Source organism: Pseudophryne corroboree, chromosome 2 (genome assembly GCF_028390025.1).
Source record: "Pseudophryne corroboree isolate aPseCor3 chromosome 2, aPseCor3.hap2, whole genome shotgun sequence".
In the NCBI taxonomy this organism is placed as follows: domain Eukaryota; kingdom Metazoa; phylum Chordata; class Amphibia; order Anura; family Myobatrachidae; genus Pseudophryne; species Pseudophryne corroboree.
Genome location: NC_086445.1, coordinates 271630959 through 271648380, shown reverse-complemented (window position 1 = coordinate 271648380; position 17422 = coordinate 271630959). Strand labels below are relative to the sequence as shown.

General features: G+C 46.3%; 1 protein-coding gene across 1 annotated transcript in view; it reads left to right on the top strand.

Annotated features, from left to right (window-relative positions):
* Positions 1–17422, top strand: part of LRRC63 (leucine rich repeat containing 63) — a 168195-nt gene that overhangs the window by 122996 nt on the left and 27777 nt on the right. Inside the window, exon 4 of the mRNA XM_063952812.1 lies at positions 5070–5528. Coding sequence (XP_063808882.1) covers positions 5070–5528 — 459 coding nt within the window. The remainder of the gene's footprint in view (positions 1–5069; positions 5529–17422) is intronic.

Sequence of the window (17422 nt, the reverse complement as noted above, 5' to 3'; positions counted from 1 at the left end):
CTTCGATAAGAGCATTCCCTGTGTGTCTGCTGTGTGTCGGTACGTGTGTGTCGACATGTATGAGGACGATGTTGGTGTGGAGGCGGAGCAATTGCCGGTAATGGTGATGTCACCCCCTAGGGAGTCGACATCGGAATGGATGGCTTTAATTATGGAATTACGTGATAATGTTAGCACGCTGCAAAAGTCAGTTGACGACATGAGACGGCCGGAAAACCAGTTAGTACCTGTCCAGGCGTCTCAGGCACCGTCAGGGGCTGTAAAACGTCCCTTACCTCAGTCAGTCGACACAGGTACCGACACAGATGAATCTAGTGTCGACGGTGAAGAAAGAAACGTATTTTCCAATAGGGCCACACGTTATATGATCACGGCAATGAAGGAGGCTTTGCATATCTCTGATACTGCAGGTACCTCAAAGGGGGGTATTATGTGGGGTGTGAAAAAACTACCTGTAGCTTTTCCAGAATCAGAGGAATTGAATGACGTGTGTGATGAAGCGTGGGTTAACCCCGATAGAAAACTGCTAATTTCAAAGAAGTTATTGGCATTATACCCTTTCCCACCAGAGGTTAGGGCGCGCTGGGAAACACCCCCTAGGGTGGATAAGGCGCTCACACGCTTATCAAAACAAGTGGCGTTACCGTCTCCTGATACGGCCGCCCTCAAGGATCCAGCTGATAGGAGGCTGGAAACTACCCTGAAGAGTATATACACACATACTGGTGTTATACTGCGACCAGCAATAGCCTCAGCCTGGATGTGCAGTGCTGGGGTGGTGTGGTCGGATTCCCTGACTGAAAATATTGATACCCTGGATAGGGACAGTATTTTATTGACTATAGAGCAATTAAAGGATGCTTTTCTTTATATGCGAGATGCTCAGAGGGATATTTGCACTCTGGCATCGAGAGTAAGTGCGATGTCCATATCTGCCAGAAGAAGTTTATGGACGCGACAGTGGTCAGGTGATGCGGATTCCAAACGGCATATGGAAGTATTGCCGTATAAAGGAGAGGAATTATTTGGGGTCGGTCTATCGGATCTGGTGGCCACGGCAACAGCCGGAAAATCCACTTTTTTACCTCAGGTCACCTCCCAACAGAAAAAGACACCGTCTTTTCAGCCGCAGTCCTTTCGTTCCTATAAGAACAAGCGGGCAAAAGGACAGTCATATTTGCCCAGAGGCAAAGGAAGGGGTAAGAGGGTGCAGCAAGCAACTACTTCCCACGAACAGAAGCCCTCCCCGGCTTCTACAAAGCCCTCAGCATGACGCTGGGGCTGTGCAAGCGGACTCAGGGGCGGTGGGGGGTCGACTAAAGATTTTCAGCACACAGTGGGCGCGCTCACAGGTGGACCCTTGGATCCTGCAGGTAGTATCTCAGGGTTACAAGTTGGAATTCGAAAAGTCTCCCCCTCGCCGGTTCCTAAAGTCTGCTTTACCAACGTCTCCCTCAGAAAGGGCGACGGTATTGGAAGCCATTCACAAGCTGTATTCTCAGCAGGTGATAGTCAAGGTACCCCTCCTACAACAGGGAAAGGGGTATTATTCCACACTATTTGTGGTACCGAAGCCGGACGGTTCGGTAAGACCTATTCTAAATCTGAAAACCTTGAACCTGTACATACAGAAATTCAAGTTCAAGCTGGAGTCACTCAGAGCAGTGATAGCGAATCTGGAAGAAGGGGACTTCATGGTGTCCCTGGACATAAAAGATGCTTATCTGCATGTCCCAATTTACCCTTCACACCAAGGGTATCTCAGGTTCGTGATACAAAACTGTCATTATCAGTTTCAAACGCTGCCGTTTGGTTTGTCCACGGCACCTCGGGTCTTTACCAAGGTAATGGCCGAAATGATGGTTCTTCTACGAAGAAAAGGCGTATTAATTATCCCTTACTTGGACGATCTCCTGATAAGGGCAAGGTCCAGAGAACAGCTGGAAGTCGGAGTAGCACTAACCCAAGTAGTGCTTCAACAACACGGGTGGATTCTGAATCTTCCAAAATCTCAATTGACCCCGACGACACGTCTGCTGTTCCTGGGAATGATTCTGGACACTGTTCAGAAAAAGGTGTTTCTCCCGGAGGAGAAAGCAAGGGAGTTATCCGAACTTGTCAGGAACCTCCTAAAACCAGGAAATGTGTCAGTACATCAATGCACAAGAGTCCTGGGAAAGATGGTGGCTTCTTACGAAGCAATTCCATTCGGCAGATTCCACGCACGAATATTTCAGTGGGATCTGCTGGACAAATGGTCCGGATCGCATCTGCACATGCATCAGCGGATAACACTGTCACCAAGAACAAGGGTGTCTCTTCTGTGGTGGTTGCAGAGTGCCCATCTGTTAGAGGGCCGCAGATTCGGCATACAGGACTGGGTCCTGGTGACTACGGATGCCAGCCTACGAGGCTGGGGAGCAGTCACACAGGGAAGAAACTTCCAGGGCGTGTGGTCGAACCTGGAGACGTCTCTTCACATAAATATACTGGAGCTAAGAGCGATTTACAATGCTCTAAGCCTGGCAAAACCGCTGCTTCAGGGTCAGCCGGTGTTGATCCAGTCGGACAACATCACGGCAGTCGCCCACGTAAACAGACAGGGCGGCACGAGAAGCAGAAGAGCAATGACAGAAGCTGCAAGGATTCTTCGCTGGGCGGAAAATCATGTCATAGCACTGTCAGCAGTGTTCATTCCGGGAGTGGACAACTGGGAAGCAGACTTCCTCAGCAGACACGACCTCCACCCGGGAGAGTGGGGACTTCATCCAGAAGTCTTCCACATGATTGTGAACCGTTGGGAAAAACCAAAGGTGGACATGATGGCGTCCCGCCTCAACAAGAAACTGGACAGATATTGCGCCAGGTCAAGAGACCCTCAGGCAATAGCTGTGGACGCTCTGGTAACACCGTGGGTGTACCAGTCCGTGTATGTGTTTCCTCCTCTGCCTCTCATACCAAAGGTACTGAGAATTATACGGCTACGGGGAGTAAGAACAATACTCGTGGCTCCGGATTGGCCGAGAAGGACTTGGTACCCGGAACTTCAAGAGATGCTCACGGAAGAGCCGTGGCCTCTACCGTTAAGAAGGGATCTGCTTCAGCAGGGACCTTGTATGTTCCAAGACTTACCGCGACTGCGTTTGACGGCATGGCGGTTGAACGCCGGATTCTAAAAGAAAAGGGCATTCCAGAGGAAGTTATTCCTACCTTGATTAAAGCCAGGAAGGAAGTGACCGCACAACATTATCACCGCATTTGGAGAAAATATGTTGCGTGGTGTGAGGCCAAGAAGGCCCCAACGGAGGAATTTCAATTGGGTCGATTCCTACATTTCCTGCAGGCAGGATTGTCTATGGGCCTCAAATTGGGGTCTATTAAGGTTCAAATTTCGGCCTTATCGATTTTCTTCCAGAAAGAATTGGCTTCAGTGCCTGAAGTACAAACCTTTGTCAAAGGTGTACTACATATACAGCCCCCGATTGTGCCTCCAGTGGCACCGTGGGATCTCAACGTAGTTTTGGATTTTCTCAAATCCCATTGGTTTGAGCCGCTCAAATCGGTAGATTTGAAGTATCTTACATGGAAAGTAACCATGCTACTGGCCCTGGCTTCAGCCAGGAGAGTATCAGAGTTGGCGGCTTTATCGTACAAAAGCCCATATCTGATTTTCCATTCGGACAGGGCAGAACTGCGGACGCGTCCTCAGTTTCTGCCTAAGGTGGTTTCGGCTTTTCACTTGAACCAGCCTATTGTGGTGCCTGCGGCTACTAGCGACTTGGAGGACTCCAAGTTGCTGGACGTTGTCAGAGCATTGAAAATATATATTTCAAGGACGGCTGGAGTCAGAAAATCTGACTCGCTGTTTATCCTGTATGCACCCAACAAGATGGGTGCTCCTGCGTCTAAGCAGACGATTGCTCGTTGGATCTGTAGCACAATCCAACTTGCACATTCTGTGGCAGGCCTGCCACAGCCTAAATCTGTAAATGCCCACTCCACAAGGAAGGTGGGCTCATCTTGGGCGGCTGCCCGAGGGGTCTCGGCATTACAACTTTGCCGAGCAGCTACGTGGTCAGGGGAGAACACGTTTGTAAAATTTTACAAATTTGATACTCTGGCTAAGGAGGACCTGGAGTTCTCTCATTCGGTGCTGCAGAGTCATCCGCACTCTCCCGCCCGTTTGGGAGCTTTGGTATAATCCCCATGGTCCTGACGGAGTCCCCAGCATCCACTAGGACGTTAGAGAAAATAAGAATTTACTTACCGATAATTCTATTTCTCGTAGTCCGTAGTGGATGCTGGGCGCCCATCCCAAGTGCGGATTGTCTGCAATACTTGTACATAGTTATTGTTACAAAAATCGGGTTATTATTGTTGTGAGCCATCTTTTCAGAGGCTTCTTCGTTGTTATCATACTGTTAACTGGGTTCAAATCACAAGTTGTACGGTGTGATTGGTGTGGCTGGTATGAGTCTTACCCGGGATTCAAGATCCTTCCTTATTGTGTACGCTCGTCCGGGCACAGTACCTAACTGAGGCTTGGAGGAGGGTCATAGGGGGAGGAGCCAGTACACACCATGTGATCCTAAAAGCTTACTTTTTGTGCCCTGTCTCCTGCGGAGCCGCTATTCCCCATGGTCCTGACGGAGTCCCCAGCATCCACTACGGACTATGAGAAATAGAATTATCGGTAAGTAAATTCTTATTTTTAACACACTCCCATAAAACGGCCAGTTTCCGCCCAGAAACACCCACTTCCTGTCAATCACATTACGATCACCAGAACGAAGAAAAAACCTCGTAATGCCGTGAGTAAAATTCCTAACTGCATAGCAAATTTACTTGGCGCAGTCGCACTGCGGACATTGCGCATGCGCATTAGTGACTGTTCGCTCCGTTGCGACAAAAAAATAATGAGCGAACAACTCGGAATGACCCCCATGGTTTTGTCCATTAGTGTTCTTTCTTGGCTTGCTAACAGACCTAAATAACCCCCTAGGCACATATGATAAGTCCTTTTTAAATGTATGCAATATATAAACAATGACTTGCTTTTTGCTTGACAGATTGGACACTTGATCAGCGAGCCCCTACGCCTGCTGCTAGTAGATTAAACAGTGATGATTACCCTGTAAACTGGAACAGCCGTATCCAGGGACAGCACAAGTATGCTGTCTCTGAGCAAACACAAGATGGAGAGTTAATGCACAGAGGGCCCGCAGACTTCCCATCAAAGAGGCGCCACAGACAACGAGTAGTAAATGTTCTGCCGAGTGTTAGCGATAGTGTCTACTACCAGCATTCCGCTCCAGAATTTACCTTCAAGGATATCAGTGCGCATCACGCAGGAAATGTGGCCGATGTGACAAATAAGCACATGGTCTCTAGACTGAACTATAGCAGCTTGGAAGACAGCATTGCCAGGTTACAGCAGAAAATACAAAACAAGGTTCATAGTGTGGTATTGTCATCTTGCAGCATCCCTGAGATATCAAAACGAATCCCAAAGTATCAACTTGCTCTAGGTAATCTCTTCTGCCTTGTTGTGCATACTCTGCTGACCTTTCATGTAAAAAATTGCTCAGTTTATGCCTTGGATTTCTATACCAAAAAATAACATTTGTTTTTGCATATAATTTTTTTTCTAAAAAGTAGTACCAGGTGCTCTGTCACCTGCTGATAAGATGGACAATTAAATAAACTAGGGGCACAGAGAGAGGGCTGGTTGCCATGACCACACCTTCTACAGGTAAATACAGCAGGTATATGGGGCCACAGTGTTCCCAATGTTGTAAGGCCATGCCCCCATATGAACTTCTGGCAGACCTGAAAATAACAACCCTGATGGGAGAATTTATTTAAAACAAAACAGTAACAATGATACTACAGTGTCTGTTCATTAAAAAATGAATACAATTTTAATTTATATAATATTTGTATTTATTAAAATAAATTTCAAATTAATATTATATATAAAAGAGCACTTCACTGTTTCATACATAAAATATGAATATTTGTGCTATACTGTACAAGAACCAAATATACTGCTGAATTGATATCCCCAAAAATAAATAACACATTTTAGTCATAATATATGGAATTGGAATCCCTGTATATCAGTCTCTAACCAGATCAGGAAAGGATTGGATAGTGAGATAGCATGAGAGTGTAGACCAGGCATTCCCAACCACGGTCCTCAAGGCACACCAACAGTGCAGGTTTCAGTGATATCCAGGCTGCAGCACAGATGGTTAGATCAAAATAACTGAGCTACTAATTAAGTCACCTGTGCTGCAGCCTGGATATCACTAAAACCTGCACTGTTAGTGTGCCCAGGGCCGTCTTTTCGTATGGGCTCAATGGGCTCTTGCCCAAGGGCCCCAGGAGTAAAAGGGTCCTAAGTTGATATCTGAGGGTCCCCTCTTTCCAGGGGTACCAGATTTTTGAAAATCGGCCCTGGGGAACCGGAGATATCCGACTTCAAAGCAGTGGTCCCCATCCAAGCCTGTTAATTGTTTTTCCCAGCCAGATATCTCGGGTTCTGTCTGACTTAGAGTATTTCTTAGGGTATACCCTAAAAGCTGGGACTCTCCCTTTTCAGTTGCCATTGGCAGCTGATCTCTACTATGCCAAGAACCAGAGATATCAGCCTTCAAGCAGCTGGTCCGTGCTCCAGCTCCACACGTCTGGTATGCAGTTTTATATTTTTGTTGGTGGATTGCTCTGGTTTCTGAAGTCTGATCCCCAAGTCCCCAGAACCTCCTGAAAGGTGGGACTCTCTAGTTTTGTTTATCCCATTAAAGCTAAGAAATCTATTTCCAGGAACTGGAGATATCTGCAGTAAAGCAAGCTGCCCTCCCACAGGAAAATTATGAATATTTAGAACCACTCCACTATTCACCCCTCCCCTGTGTATTAAACACCCCCTACCACCCTGGAAGTTATGTACCAGGGCCCCTTCATTCAGCACAATGTCCCCTTCTACAGTTTAGTGTTCTCCTTCCCGCCCCATTTGTGCAGTACAGGAGTAATTAGCAGAAATAATTTCTCCAGGTCCTACATGCTGAGCAAAAGATCGAACCCCCCTTCCCCCCTGCGGAACATCAAAGCTGCCACTGATAGCACCCCCCACCCCTACCGCTGATGGGTGGGTAGGGGCCCCAGTGCATTGCTGTGCCCAGGGGCCTACGCTACTGTTAAGATGGCTCTGAGTGTGCCGTGAGGACCGTGGTTGGGAATGCCTGGTGTGGACACTCAAACAAACTAATCTCACAGGGAGAGATGGCTGAAACATTATCAGGAGCTGTCTCTGTGATAAGCAGCAGTAGAAACCCTTTCTGATCAGACAATATTGATAAATAGCCTAAAGCCCCATACATACGGGGAGATGTGTGCTGAGCGATCTAGCACAGACTGTGCAGCACACATCTCCCCCCCCCCCCCCCACTCAGCACAGCGCAATGTGTGCTGAGTGAGGGGATGTATGCATAGGTGTGCGCAGGGGGGGTGCCTGGTGCGCACAGGCACCCCTTAATGTATGGCACCCCGATCTCACATGCCTGATGCAGCGATCGCCGAGCAGGCTGATTACTGTCCCCTCTGCGCTGCACCCTGTCAGGAATGCATTACTGACTGGACGCCTGGGTTAATCAAGGGTGCCACTGACACCGGCTTTCAAATTCCCAGCTCCACCTCCATGTACAAAAACAGTGTGATGTGATGTGATTACGTCATGCTGCTCGCATGCCCACCCGTCACACCCGCCACATACACACCTCTCTCCTTCTATGCTATGCCAACGCCAGCCACTGATGAGGAGCAGCATGCAGCCAGCGTTCCTCTTAGGAGCTTGCAGGGCAAAGAGAGGGGGAGCCAGACCAGGCTGAGGAGGAGCAGTGTAATTGCAGTGAGTGCCATCAGGGGTGTTTGTTTGGTGCACACCACAACATCTGACAATGTATCTGCTTTATTAGGATTGGTACAAAGATGGATATTTTATATGTGTTGACCATCAATAGATGGTACTAAACACGCCCAAAAGGCGGTGCTAGACACACCCCTCCGACGGTGCACCCCCTAATAAAATGTGCTGCGCACGCCAGTGGATACACGGACGGGAGGCCGCTCACTTCACACAGCAGTGAAGTGAGCGATGTACTAGATTAACATGCATGCCAAATCTAGAGTCAGCGATAGCGACGCGCAGGACTGTGCATCGCTATCGATATGGGCATACACACAAAGAGATCAGATTGCTTAGAATTTAAGCACGAGTGTCTCCGTGTGTACCCCCCTTAACAAGTCTGCAAGAATACGTTTGCACACAAGTGACTTTTGTTGCAACTCCTGGTTGCAAAAGATTTTCCTGTTGACACTAATTACAACACAACACTGTGATGTTTCTAATTGTAAACTTGCTGTTTCCCAAAACAAATGCATCTTCTCCATAAAACCACATTCTGAGATGTCCTAATGATAATAATGACACGTTGCAGCTAGAAAATTAGCCACCTGGATAACCGTCCTTTGGGGAAATGTAAGCTCTCACGAGTAGGGCCCTCTTCCCTCATGTGCTTATACTTTTCTTACTTTAATAATCCTCAACTGCCCAGATCCCACAGTTTTTTGACCACCTGGAACTTATCTCTATGTTTACTGGTGTAGTTATGCTTAGTTGCCCTGTACTTGTCCTATATTGTATTCAACTGTAAGTCACTGTTTTCCTATTTTTTATGTGCATTTGTACTCTGTAATTGGGCGCTGCGGAACCCTTGTGGCGCCATATAAATAAAGGATAATAATAATAATAATAAGCAGTGTATTTTTTGTGGGTTTCCATATAACTTTACATTGCCAGTGATTTTACACTCTAAACCTAATCCAGTAAATCAAAGGGGTATATTTACTAAAGGTCGATTTTCAGTTGCAGTCAATTTTGAGGTAATTTGGTGGGGCATATCACAATCAGCTATTTATTGAAGTCAAAACCGACTCAAAATCCCCTCAAAATAACCAGAAATTTGACTTCACACACAAACAGAACTTCAAATAGATCATCGGTATGGGATGCAGTTACAGTGCCGGCTGTCGGGATACCGACGGCAAAATTCCAACAGCCGACAATGCCGGTATGACAATGCCGGTAGCTGGAATCTCGGCGCATCAGGTCTATTCCCACTCGTGGGTGTACACGACACCGCCCGCAAGGTGACTCTAAGCGCTTGCCCCGCTACCGGCATTCTGGTGGGCGGGATACCGCTGTTAGGATATTGACAGCCAGCATCCCGCCCGCTGGGATTACGTATGTAACCCATCGGTACTGCCCCATAGACATCAATAGGAAAAGCTCATTTACTAACAGTCGATTTGAAAATAGAACCTCAATAAAACCAAAAATTTACCAAAAATGACCATTTTCAATAGAACCATCAGAAATAGTTCTATTTGATTTTAATTAATGTGGAATTGTCTGAAACCTCAATATGATGGAAAAAACATGGGAAAGAAGTATGTGGTGCACTCTGGCTGTATAAAGGCATAGCATTGATTAAAAAAGATTGTGGATATGCAAATTAGCCCAGGAATGTGTGGTAAATGGCTCTACACAATGATACTGAAATACTGTTCCAGGTTACTTACTTGACATTGTATCAGACATCCCTAAGTGTGTGGGACTGAACGTTAGTCTGAGCACACCCAGAAGTCCAGGACCGATAAGTATGAATAACACATCCCATTAGTCGTTAGGAAGGGTTTTGGCGCTATTACATGATAACAGGCAAAATAGCTTTCTGGCTGTTATCCTGATGGCATTTCTTGCAGTTTGTGTAATTTACATACAAGAAATTGAGAGCTAGTTCTTCCAGCAGTTACTTTAATAAACCTGGCACAATAAAAAGACAAAAATCAAAATCGCAGGTTGATAAATTTACTCCTCTGTGTTACCCATAAACTAAACTGTTAATTCAGATTCTTAGCTGTTTTATTGTTTTGTTGGAAAGATGCACTTTGATGTTAGAGTATTGATAATTCGTAGTTTAAATAAAAGTTTTCATAATCTGTTATAGCTGGATTTATGGCTTAATTAACAGTGCCTATTATGTAGTTTATTCAGATATAGGGGTAAATTTACTAAGATGGGAGTTCTATTTAAGATGGGATGTTGCCTATAGCAACCAATCAGATTCTAGGTGGTCATTCCGAGTTGTTCGCTCGCAAGCTGCTTTTAGCAGCTTTGCACACGCTAAGCCGCCGCCTACTGGGAGTGAATCTTAGCTTATCAAAATTGCGAACGAAAGATTTGCAATATTGCGAAAAGACTTCTCTGTGCAGTTTCTGAGTAGCTCGAGACTTACTCTTCCAGTGCGATCAGTTCAGTGCTTGTCGTTCCTGGTTTGACGTCACAAACACACCCAGCGTTCGCCCAGACACTCCTCCGTTTCTCCAGCCACTCCCGCGTTTTTCCCAGAAACGGTAGCCTTTTTTCACACACTCCCATAAAACGGCCAGTTTCCGCCCAGAAACACCCACTTCTTGTCAATCACACTCCGATCTCCAGAACGAAGAAAAAAACTTGTAATGCCGTGAGTAAAATACCAATCTTCATAGCAAATTTACTTGGCGCAGTCGCAGTGCGAACATTGCGCATGCGCAATTAGCGGAAAATCGCTGCGATGCGAAGAAAATTACCGAGCGAACAGCTCGGAATGACCACCCTAGGTATTATCTTCTAAAAGGTGCTAGATAAATGAGAAGTAGAATTTGATTGGTTGCTATAGGCAACATCCCATCTTAAATAGAACTCCCATCTTAGTAAATTTACCCCATAGAGAGGTGTGCAAATTATTAGACTCAAACAAGAAATGTTAAAAAAAAATTGCAATATTACATTGAGAATACTTCCTTTCTTTCAACGGGCACTCCACCAAGGCCACTTTCCTTGGTGATTGACCTGCTTGCTTTCCCATAACCTCACTTTGCACAAATCAGAACACTGGGCCTAATTCAGATCTGATCGCTGCAGCAAATTTGGTAGCTAATGGGCAAACCCATGTTCACTGCAGGTGGGGCAGATATAACATGTGCAGAAAGAGTTAGATTTGGATGAGGTGTGTTCAAACTGAAATCTAAATTGCAGTGTAAAAATAAAGCATCCAGTATTTATCCTGCACAGAAACAAAATAACCCACCCAAATCTTAACTCTCTGCAAATGTTATATCTGCCTCCCCTTCAGTGCACTTGGGGCCTAATTCAGAGTTGATCGTAGCCGTGCAAAATTTTGCACGGCTACGATCATTTACTCTGACATGCGGGGGAACGCCCAGCACAGGGCTAGTCCGCCTCGCATGTCGAGCTCTAACCACCCCCGCAGCTTTTGTACCTGAAGAGTAGCTCCCTACCAGCGCAGCTCCTGCGTGGTCTGGGCACGCCTTTGTTGCCCGGACCACGCCCCAAAATGGCGGGCAAATGCTGCAGGGCCGCCCCCTCCCGCCCAGCGAACGCCTCTGCCTGTCAATCAGGCACAGGCGATCGCAGGGCTGAGATGGCCGTTGGCTGTCTGGCATGTGGCGACGCACTGCGGCGCCGACGCACTGCGGCGCCGACGCATGCGCAGTTCAGACCTGATCAGCTGCTGTGCGAAAAGTCAGTTGGGTGTCTCTAAAAGACAGGAAAAAACAGACACCGAATCGACTTTTCAAACATTTGAACTCCCCCAAATGCGTCAATCGACGCATCAATATCGTGTATTCGTACACGATATCTACTTGATGTATTGTCAGCATAATTTGTGGCCAGCGAGTTATGAGTACTTTGAACATGTAAAAAACTGCTATTGAGTCTAATAACTTGCACACCTCTGCATTTTGTGAATAGGGCAGAGGTTTCCAAACTTGGTCCTCAAGGTACCCTAGCAGTCCAGGTATTAAGGATAACCATGCTTGGGCACAGGTAAGCTCAGTCCTTAAAACCTGGACTGTTAGGGTACCTTGAGGACCAAGTTTGGAAACTATAGGAATGTATTTAAACATTGTGCTGCAACTTTATGCCACTATTAGAAAACCAAATGTACCGTTGTGATTGTACAGTGAATATACCTGTAAGTAAGGATGATGTTATAATGGGGGTGTCATAAAGAAGGAGGGAACGCTGTATTTGTGAAATATGGACTAGTAAAGGGGAGCTTCCTAGTGGTAGCTTTGACATATTTAGCTTCCCATGTTTGTTTTGTAGATTAAAATAATTAAAAAGAGCATTTACTCAAATACATTTTACAGATATAAATACTTTACTTGTTGGATAAATCTCAACATCACTCACATCTATAATAATCTTAAAAAATGCTGCACCCGTCGCCAGAGATACTGCAACAGCTGTGACTGCTTTACTTCCTTAGCCATACAGATCTACGGTGAATGTTGACACCATCCGCACCATACATAAGTGAGACAATTTCCTTAAGTTGTATTTGTGAGAAACCACAAATATTACATCTGTGGCTTAGAAGAACAGCAGCATTAAAGTACTACTATTGGCTACTTAATTGAGCATGTTTATCTATGAAAGTATTAGTAAACCTGACTAATTGGGGGAATTCAAATGTTTGAAAAGTCGATTGGGTGTCTGTTTTTTCCTGTCTATTAGATAGGAAAAAACAGACACAACTGACTTTTCAAACATTTGAATTCCACCAATGTGTTTTCTGCCATCAATACTTTGTTTCTGGTTATACTCTACAATTTCTGCTCCCATTCGTTCCTTCTGTTTTCTTATGTGTGGTGATAGCAGGGCAAGTATGTATTAGAGATGAGCGGGTTCGGTTTCTCTGAATCCGAACCCGCCAGAACTTCATGTTTTTTTTCACGGGTCCGAGCGACTCGGATCTTCCCGCCTTGCTCGGTTAACCCGAGCGCGCCCGAACGTCATCATGACGCTGTCGGATTCTCGCGAGGCTCGGATTCTATCGCGAGACTCGGATTCTATATAAGGAGCCGCGCGTCGCCGCCATTTTCACACGTGCATTGAGATTGATAGGGAGAGGACGTGGCTGGCGTCCTCTCCGTTTAGAATAGATTAGAGAGACACTTGATTTACTAATTTTGGGGAGCATTAGGAGTACTCAGTACAGTGCAGAGTTTTGCTGATAGTGACCACCAGTTTTATTTATAATCCGTTCTCTGCCTGAAAAAAGCGATACACAGCACACAGTGACTCAGTCACATACCATATCTGTGTGCACTGCTCAGGCTCAGGCCAGTGTGCTGCATCATCTATTATCTATATATAATATTATATATATCTGTCTGACTGCTCAGCTCACACAGCTTATAATTGTGGGGGAGACTGGGGAGCACTACTGCAGTGCCAGTTATAGGTTATAGCAGGAGCCAGGAGTACATAATATATTATATAGTGAGTGACCACCAGACACACAGTGCAGTTTATTTAATATATCCGTTCTCTGCCTGAAAAAAGCGATACACACAGTGACTCAGTCAGTCACATACCATATCTGTGTGCACTGCTCAGGTTCAGGCCAGTGTGCTGCATCATCTATATATATTATATATCTGTCTGACTGCTCAGCTCACACAGCTTATAATTGTGGGGGAGACTGGGGAGCACTACTGCAGTGCCAGTTATAGGTTATAGCAGGAGCCAGGAGTACATAATATTATATTAAAATTAAACAGTGCACACTTTTGCTGCAGGAGTGCCACTGCCAGTGTGACTAGTGACCAGTGACCTGACCACCAGTATATATAATATTAGTAGTATACTATCTCTTTATCAACCAGTCTATATTAGCAGCAGACACAGTACAGTGCGGTAGTTCGCGGCTGTGGCTACCTCTGTGTCGGCACTCGGCAGCCCGTCCATAATTGTATATACCACCTAACCGTGGTTTTTTTTTCTTTCTTTATACATACATACTAGTTACGAGTATACTATCTCTTTATCAACCAGTCTATATTAGCAGCAGACACAGTACAGTGCGGTAGTTCACGGCTGTGGCTACCTCTGTGTCGGCACTCGGCAGCCCGTCCATAATTGTATATACCACCTAACCGTGGTTTTTTTTTCTTTCTTTATACATACATACTAGTTACGAGTATACTATCTCTTTATCAACCAGTCTATATATTAGCAGCAGACACAGTACAGTGCGGCAGTTCACGGCTGTGGCTACCTCTGTGTCGGCACTCGGCAGCCCGTCCATAATTGTATATACCACCTAACCGTGGTTTTTTTTTCTTTCTTTATACATACATACTAGTTACGAGTATACTATCTCTTTATCAACCAGTCTATATATTAGCAGCAGACACAGTACAGTGCGGTAGTTCACGGCTGTGGCTACCTCTGTGTCGGCACTCGGCAGCCCGTCCATAATTGTATATACCACCTAACCGTGGTTTTTTTTTCTTTCTTTATACATACATACTAGTTACGAGTATACTATCTCTTTATCAACCAGTCTATATATTAGCAGCAGACACAGTACAGTGCGGTAGTTCACGGCTGTGGCTACCTCTGTGTCGGCACTCGGCAGCCCGTCCATAATTGTATACTAGTATCCAATCCATCCATCTCCATTGTTTACCTGAGGTGCCTTTTAGTTGTGCCTATTAAAATATGGAGAACAAAAATGTTGAGGTTCCAAAATTAGGGAAAGATCAAGATCCACTTCCACCTCGTGCTGAAGCTGCTGCCACTAGTCATGGCCGAGACGATGAAATGCCAGCAACGTCGTCTGCCAAGGCCGATGCCCAATGTCATAGTACAGAGCATGTCAAATCCAAAACACCAAATATCAGTAAAAAAAGGACTCCAAAACCTAAAATAAAATTGTCGGAGGAGAAGCGTAAACTTGCCAATATGCCATTTACCACACGGAGTGGCAAGGAACGGCTGAGGCCCTGGCCTATGTTCATGGCTAGTGGTTCAGCTTCACATGAGGATGGAAGCACTCAGCCTCTCGCTAGAAAAATGAAAAGACTCAAGCTGGCAAAAGCAGCACAGCAAAGAACTGTGCATTCTTCGAAATCCCAAATCCACAAGGAGAGTCCAATTGTGTCGGTTGCGATGCCTGACCTTCCCAACACTGGACGTGAAGAGCATGCGCCTTCCACCATTTGCACGCCCCCTGCAAGTGCTGGAAGGAGCACCCGCAGTCCAGTTCCTGATAGTCAGATTGAAGATGTCAGTGTTGAAGTACACCAGGATGAGGAGGATATGGGTGTTGCTGGCGCTGGGGAGGAAATTGACCAGGAGGATTCTGATGGTGAGGTGGTTTGTTTAAGTCAGGCACCCGGGGAGACACCTGTTGTCCGTGGGAGGAATATGGCCGTTGACATGCCAGGTGAAAATACCAAAAAAATCAGCTCTTCGGTGTGGAGGTATTTCACCAGAAATGCGGACAACAGGTGTCAAGCCGTGTGTTCCCTTTGTCAAGCTGTAATAAGTAGGGGTAAGGACGTTAACCACCTCGGAACATCCTCCCTTATACGTCACCTGCAGCGCATTCATAATAAGTCAGTGACAAGTTCAAAAACTTTGGGTGACAGCGGAAGCAGTCCACTGACCAGTAAATCCCTTCCTCTTGTAACCAAGCTCACGCAAACCACCCCACCAACTCCCTCAGTGTCAATTTCCTCCTTCCCCAGGAATGCCAATAGTCCTGCAGGCCATGTCACTGGCAATTCTGACGAGTCCTCTCCTGCCTGGGATTCCTCCGATGCATCCTTGCGTGTAACGCCTACTGCTGCTGGCGCTGCTGTTGTTGCCGCTGGGAGTCGATGGTCATCCCAGAGGGGAAGTCGTAAGCCCACTTGTACTACTTCCAGTAAGCAATTGACTGTTCAACAGTCCTTTGCGAGGAAGATGAAATATCACAGCAGTCATCCTACTGCAAAGCGGATAACTGAGTCCTTGACAACTATGTTGGTGTTAGACGTGCGTCCGGTATCCGCCGTTAGTTCACAGGGAACTAGACAATTTATTGAGGCAGTGTGCCCCCGTTACCAAATACCATCTAGGTTCCACTTCTCTAGGCAGGCGATACCGAGAATGTACACGGACGTCAGAAAAAGACTCACCAGTGTCCTAAAAAATGCAGTTGTACCCAATGTCCACTTAACCACGGACATGTGGACAAGTGGAGCAGGGCAGGGTCAGGACTATATGACTGTGCCCACTGGGTAGATGTATGGACTCCCGCCGCAAGAACAGCAGCGGCGGCACCAGTAGCAGCATCTCGCAAACGCCAACTCTTTCCTAGGCAGGCTACGCTTTGTATCACCGCTTTCCAGAATACGCACACAGCTGAAAACCTCTTACGGCAACTGAGGAAGATCATCGCGGAATGGCTTACCCCAATTGGACTCTCCTGTGGATTTGTGGCATCGGACAACGCCAGCAATATTGTGTGTGCATTAAATATGGGCAAATTCCAGCACGTCCCATGTTTTGCACATACCTTGAATTTGGTGGTGCAGAATTTTTTAAAAAACGACAGGGGCGTGCAAGAGATGCTGTCGGTGGCCAGAAAAATTGCAGGACACTTTCGGCGTACAGGCACCACGTACAGAAGACTGGAGCACCACCAAAAACTACTGAACCTGCCCTGCCATCATCTGAAGCAAGAAGTGGTAACGAGGTGGAATTCAACCCTCTATATGCTTCAGAGGTTGGAGGAGCAGCAAAAGGCCATTCAAGCCTATACAATTGAGCACGATATAGTAGGTGGAATGCACCTGTCTCAAGTGCAGTGGAGAATGATTTCAACGTTGTGCAAGGTTCTGATGCCCTTTGAACTTGCCACACGTGAAGTCAGTTCAGACACTGCCAGCCTGAGTCAGGTCATTCCCCTCATCAGGCTTTTGCAGAAGAAGCTGGAGGCATTGAAGAAGGAGCTAAAAGGGAGCGATTCCGCTAGGCATGTGGGACTTGTGGATGCAGCCCTTAATTCGCTTAACAAGGATTCACGGGTGGTCAATCTGTTGAAATCAGAGCACTACATTTTGGCCACCGTGCTCGATCCTAGATTTAAAGCCTACCTTGGATCTCTCTTTCCGGCAGACACAGGTCTGCTGGGGTTGAAAGACCTGCTGGTGACAAAATTGTCAAGTCAAGCGGAACGCGACCTGTCAACATCTCCTCCTTCACATTCTCCCGCAACTGGGGGTGCGAGGAAAAGGCTCAGAATTCCGAGCCCACCCGCTGGCGGTGATGCAGGGCAGTCTGGAGCGACTGCTGATGCTGACATCTGGTCCGGACTGAAGGACCTGACAACGATTACGGACATGTCGTCTACTGTCACTGCATATGATTCTCTCAACATTGATAGAATGGTGGAGGATTATATGAGTGACCGCATCCAAGTAGGCACGTCACACAGTCCGTACTTATACTGGCAGG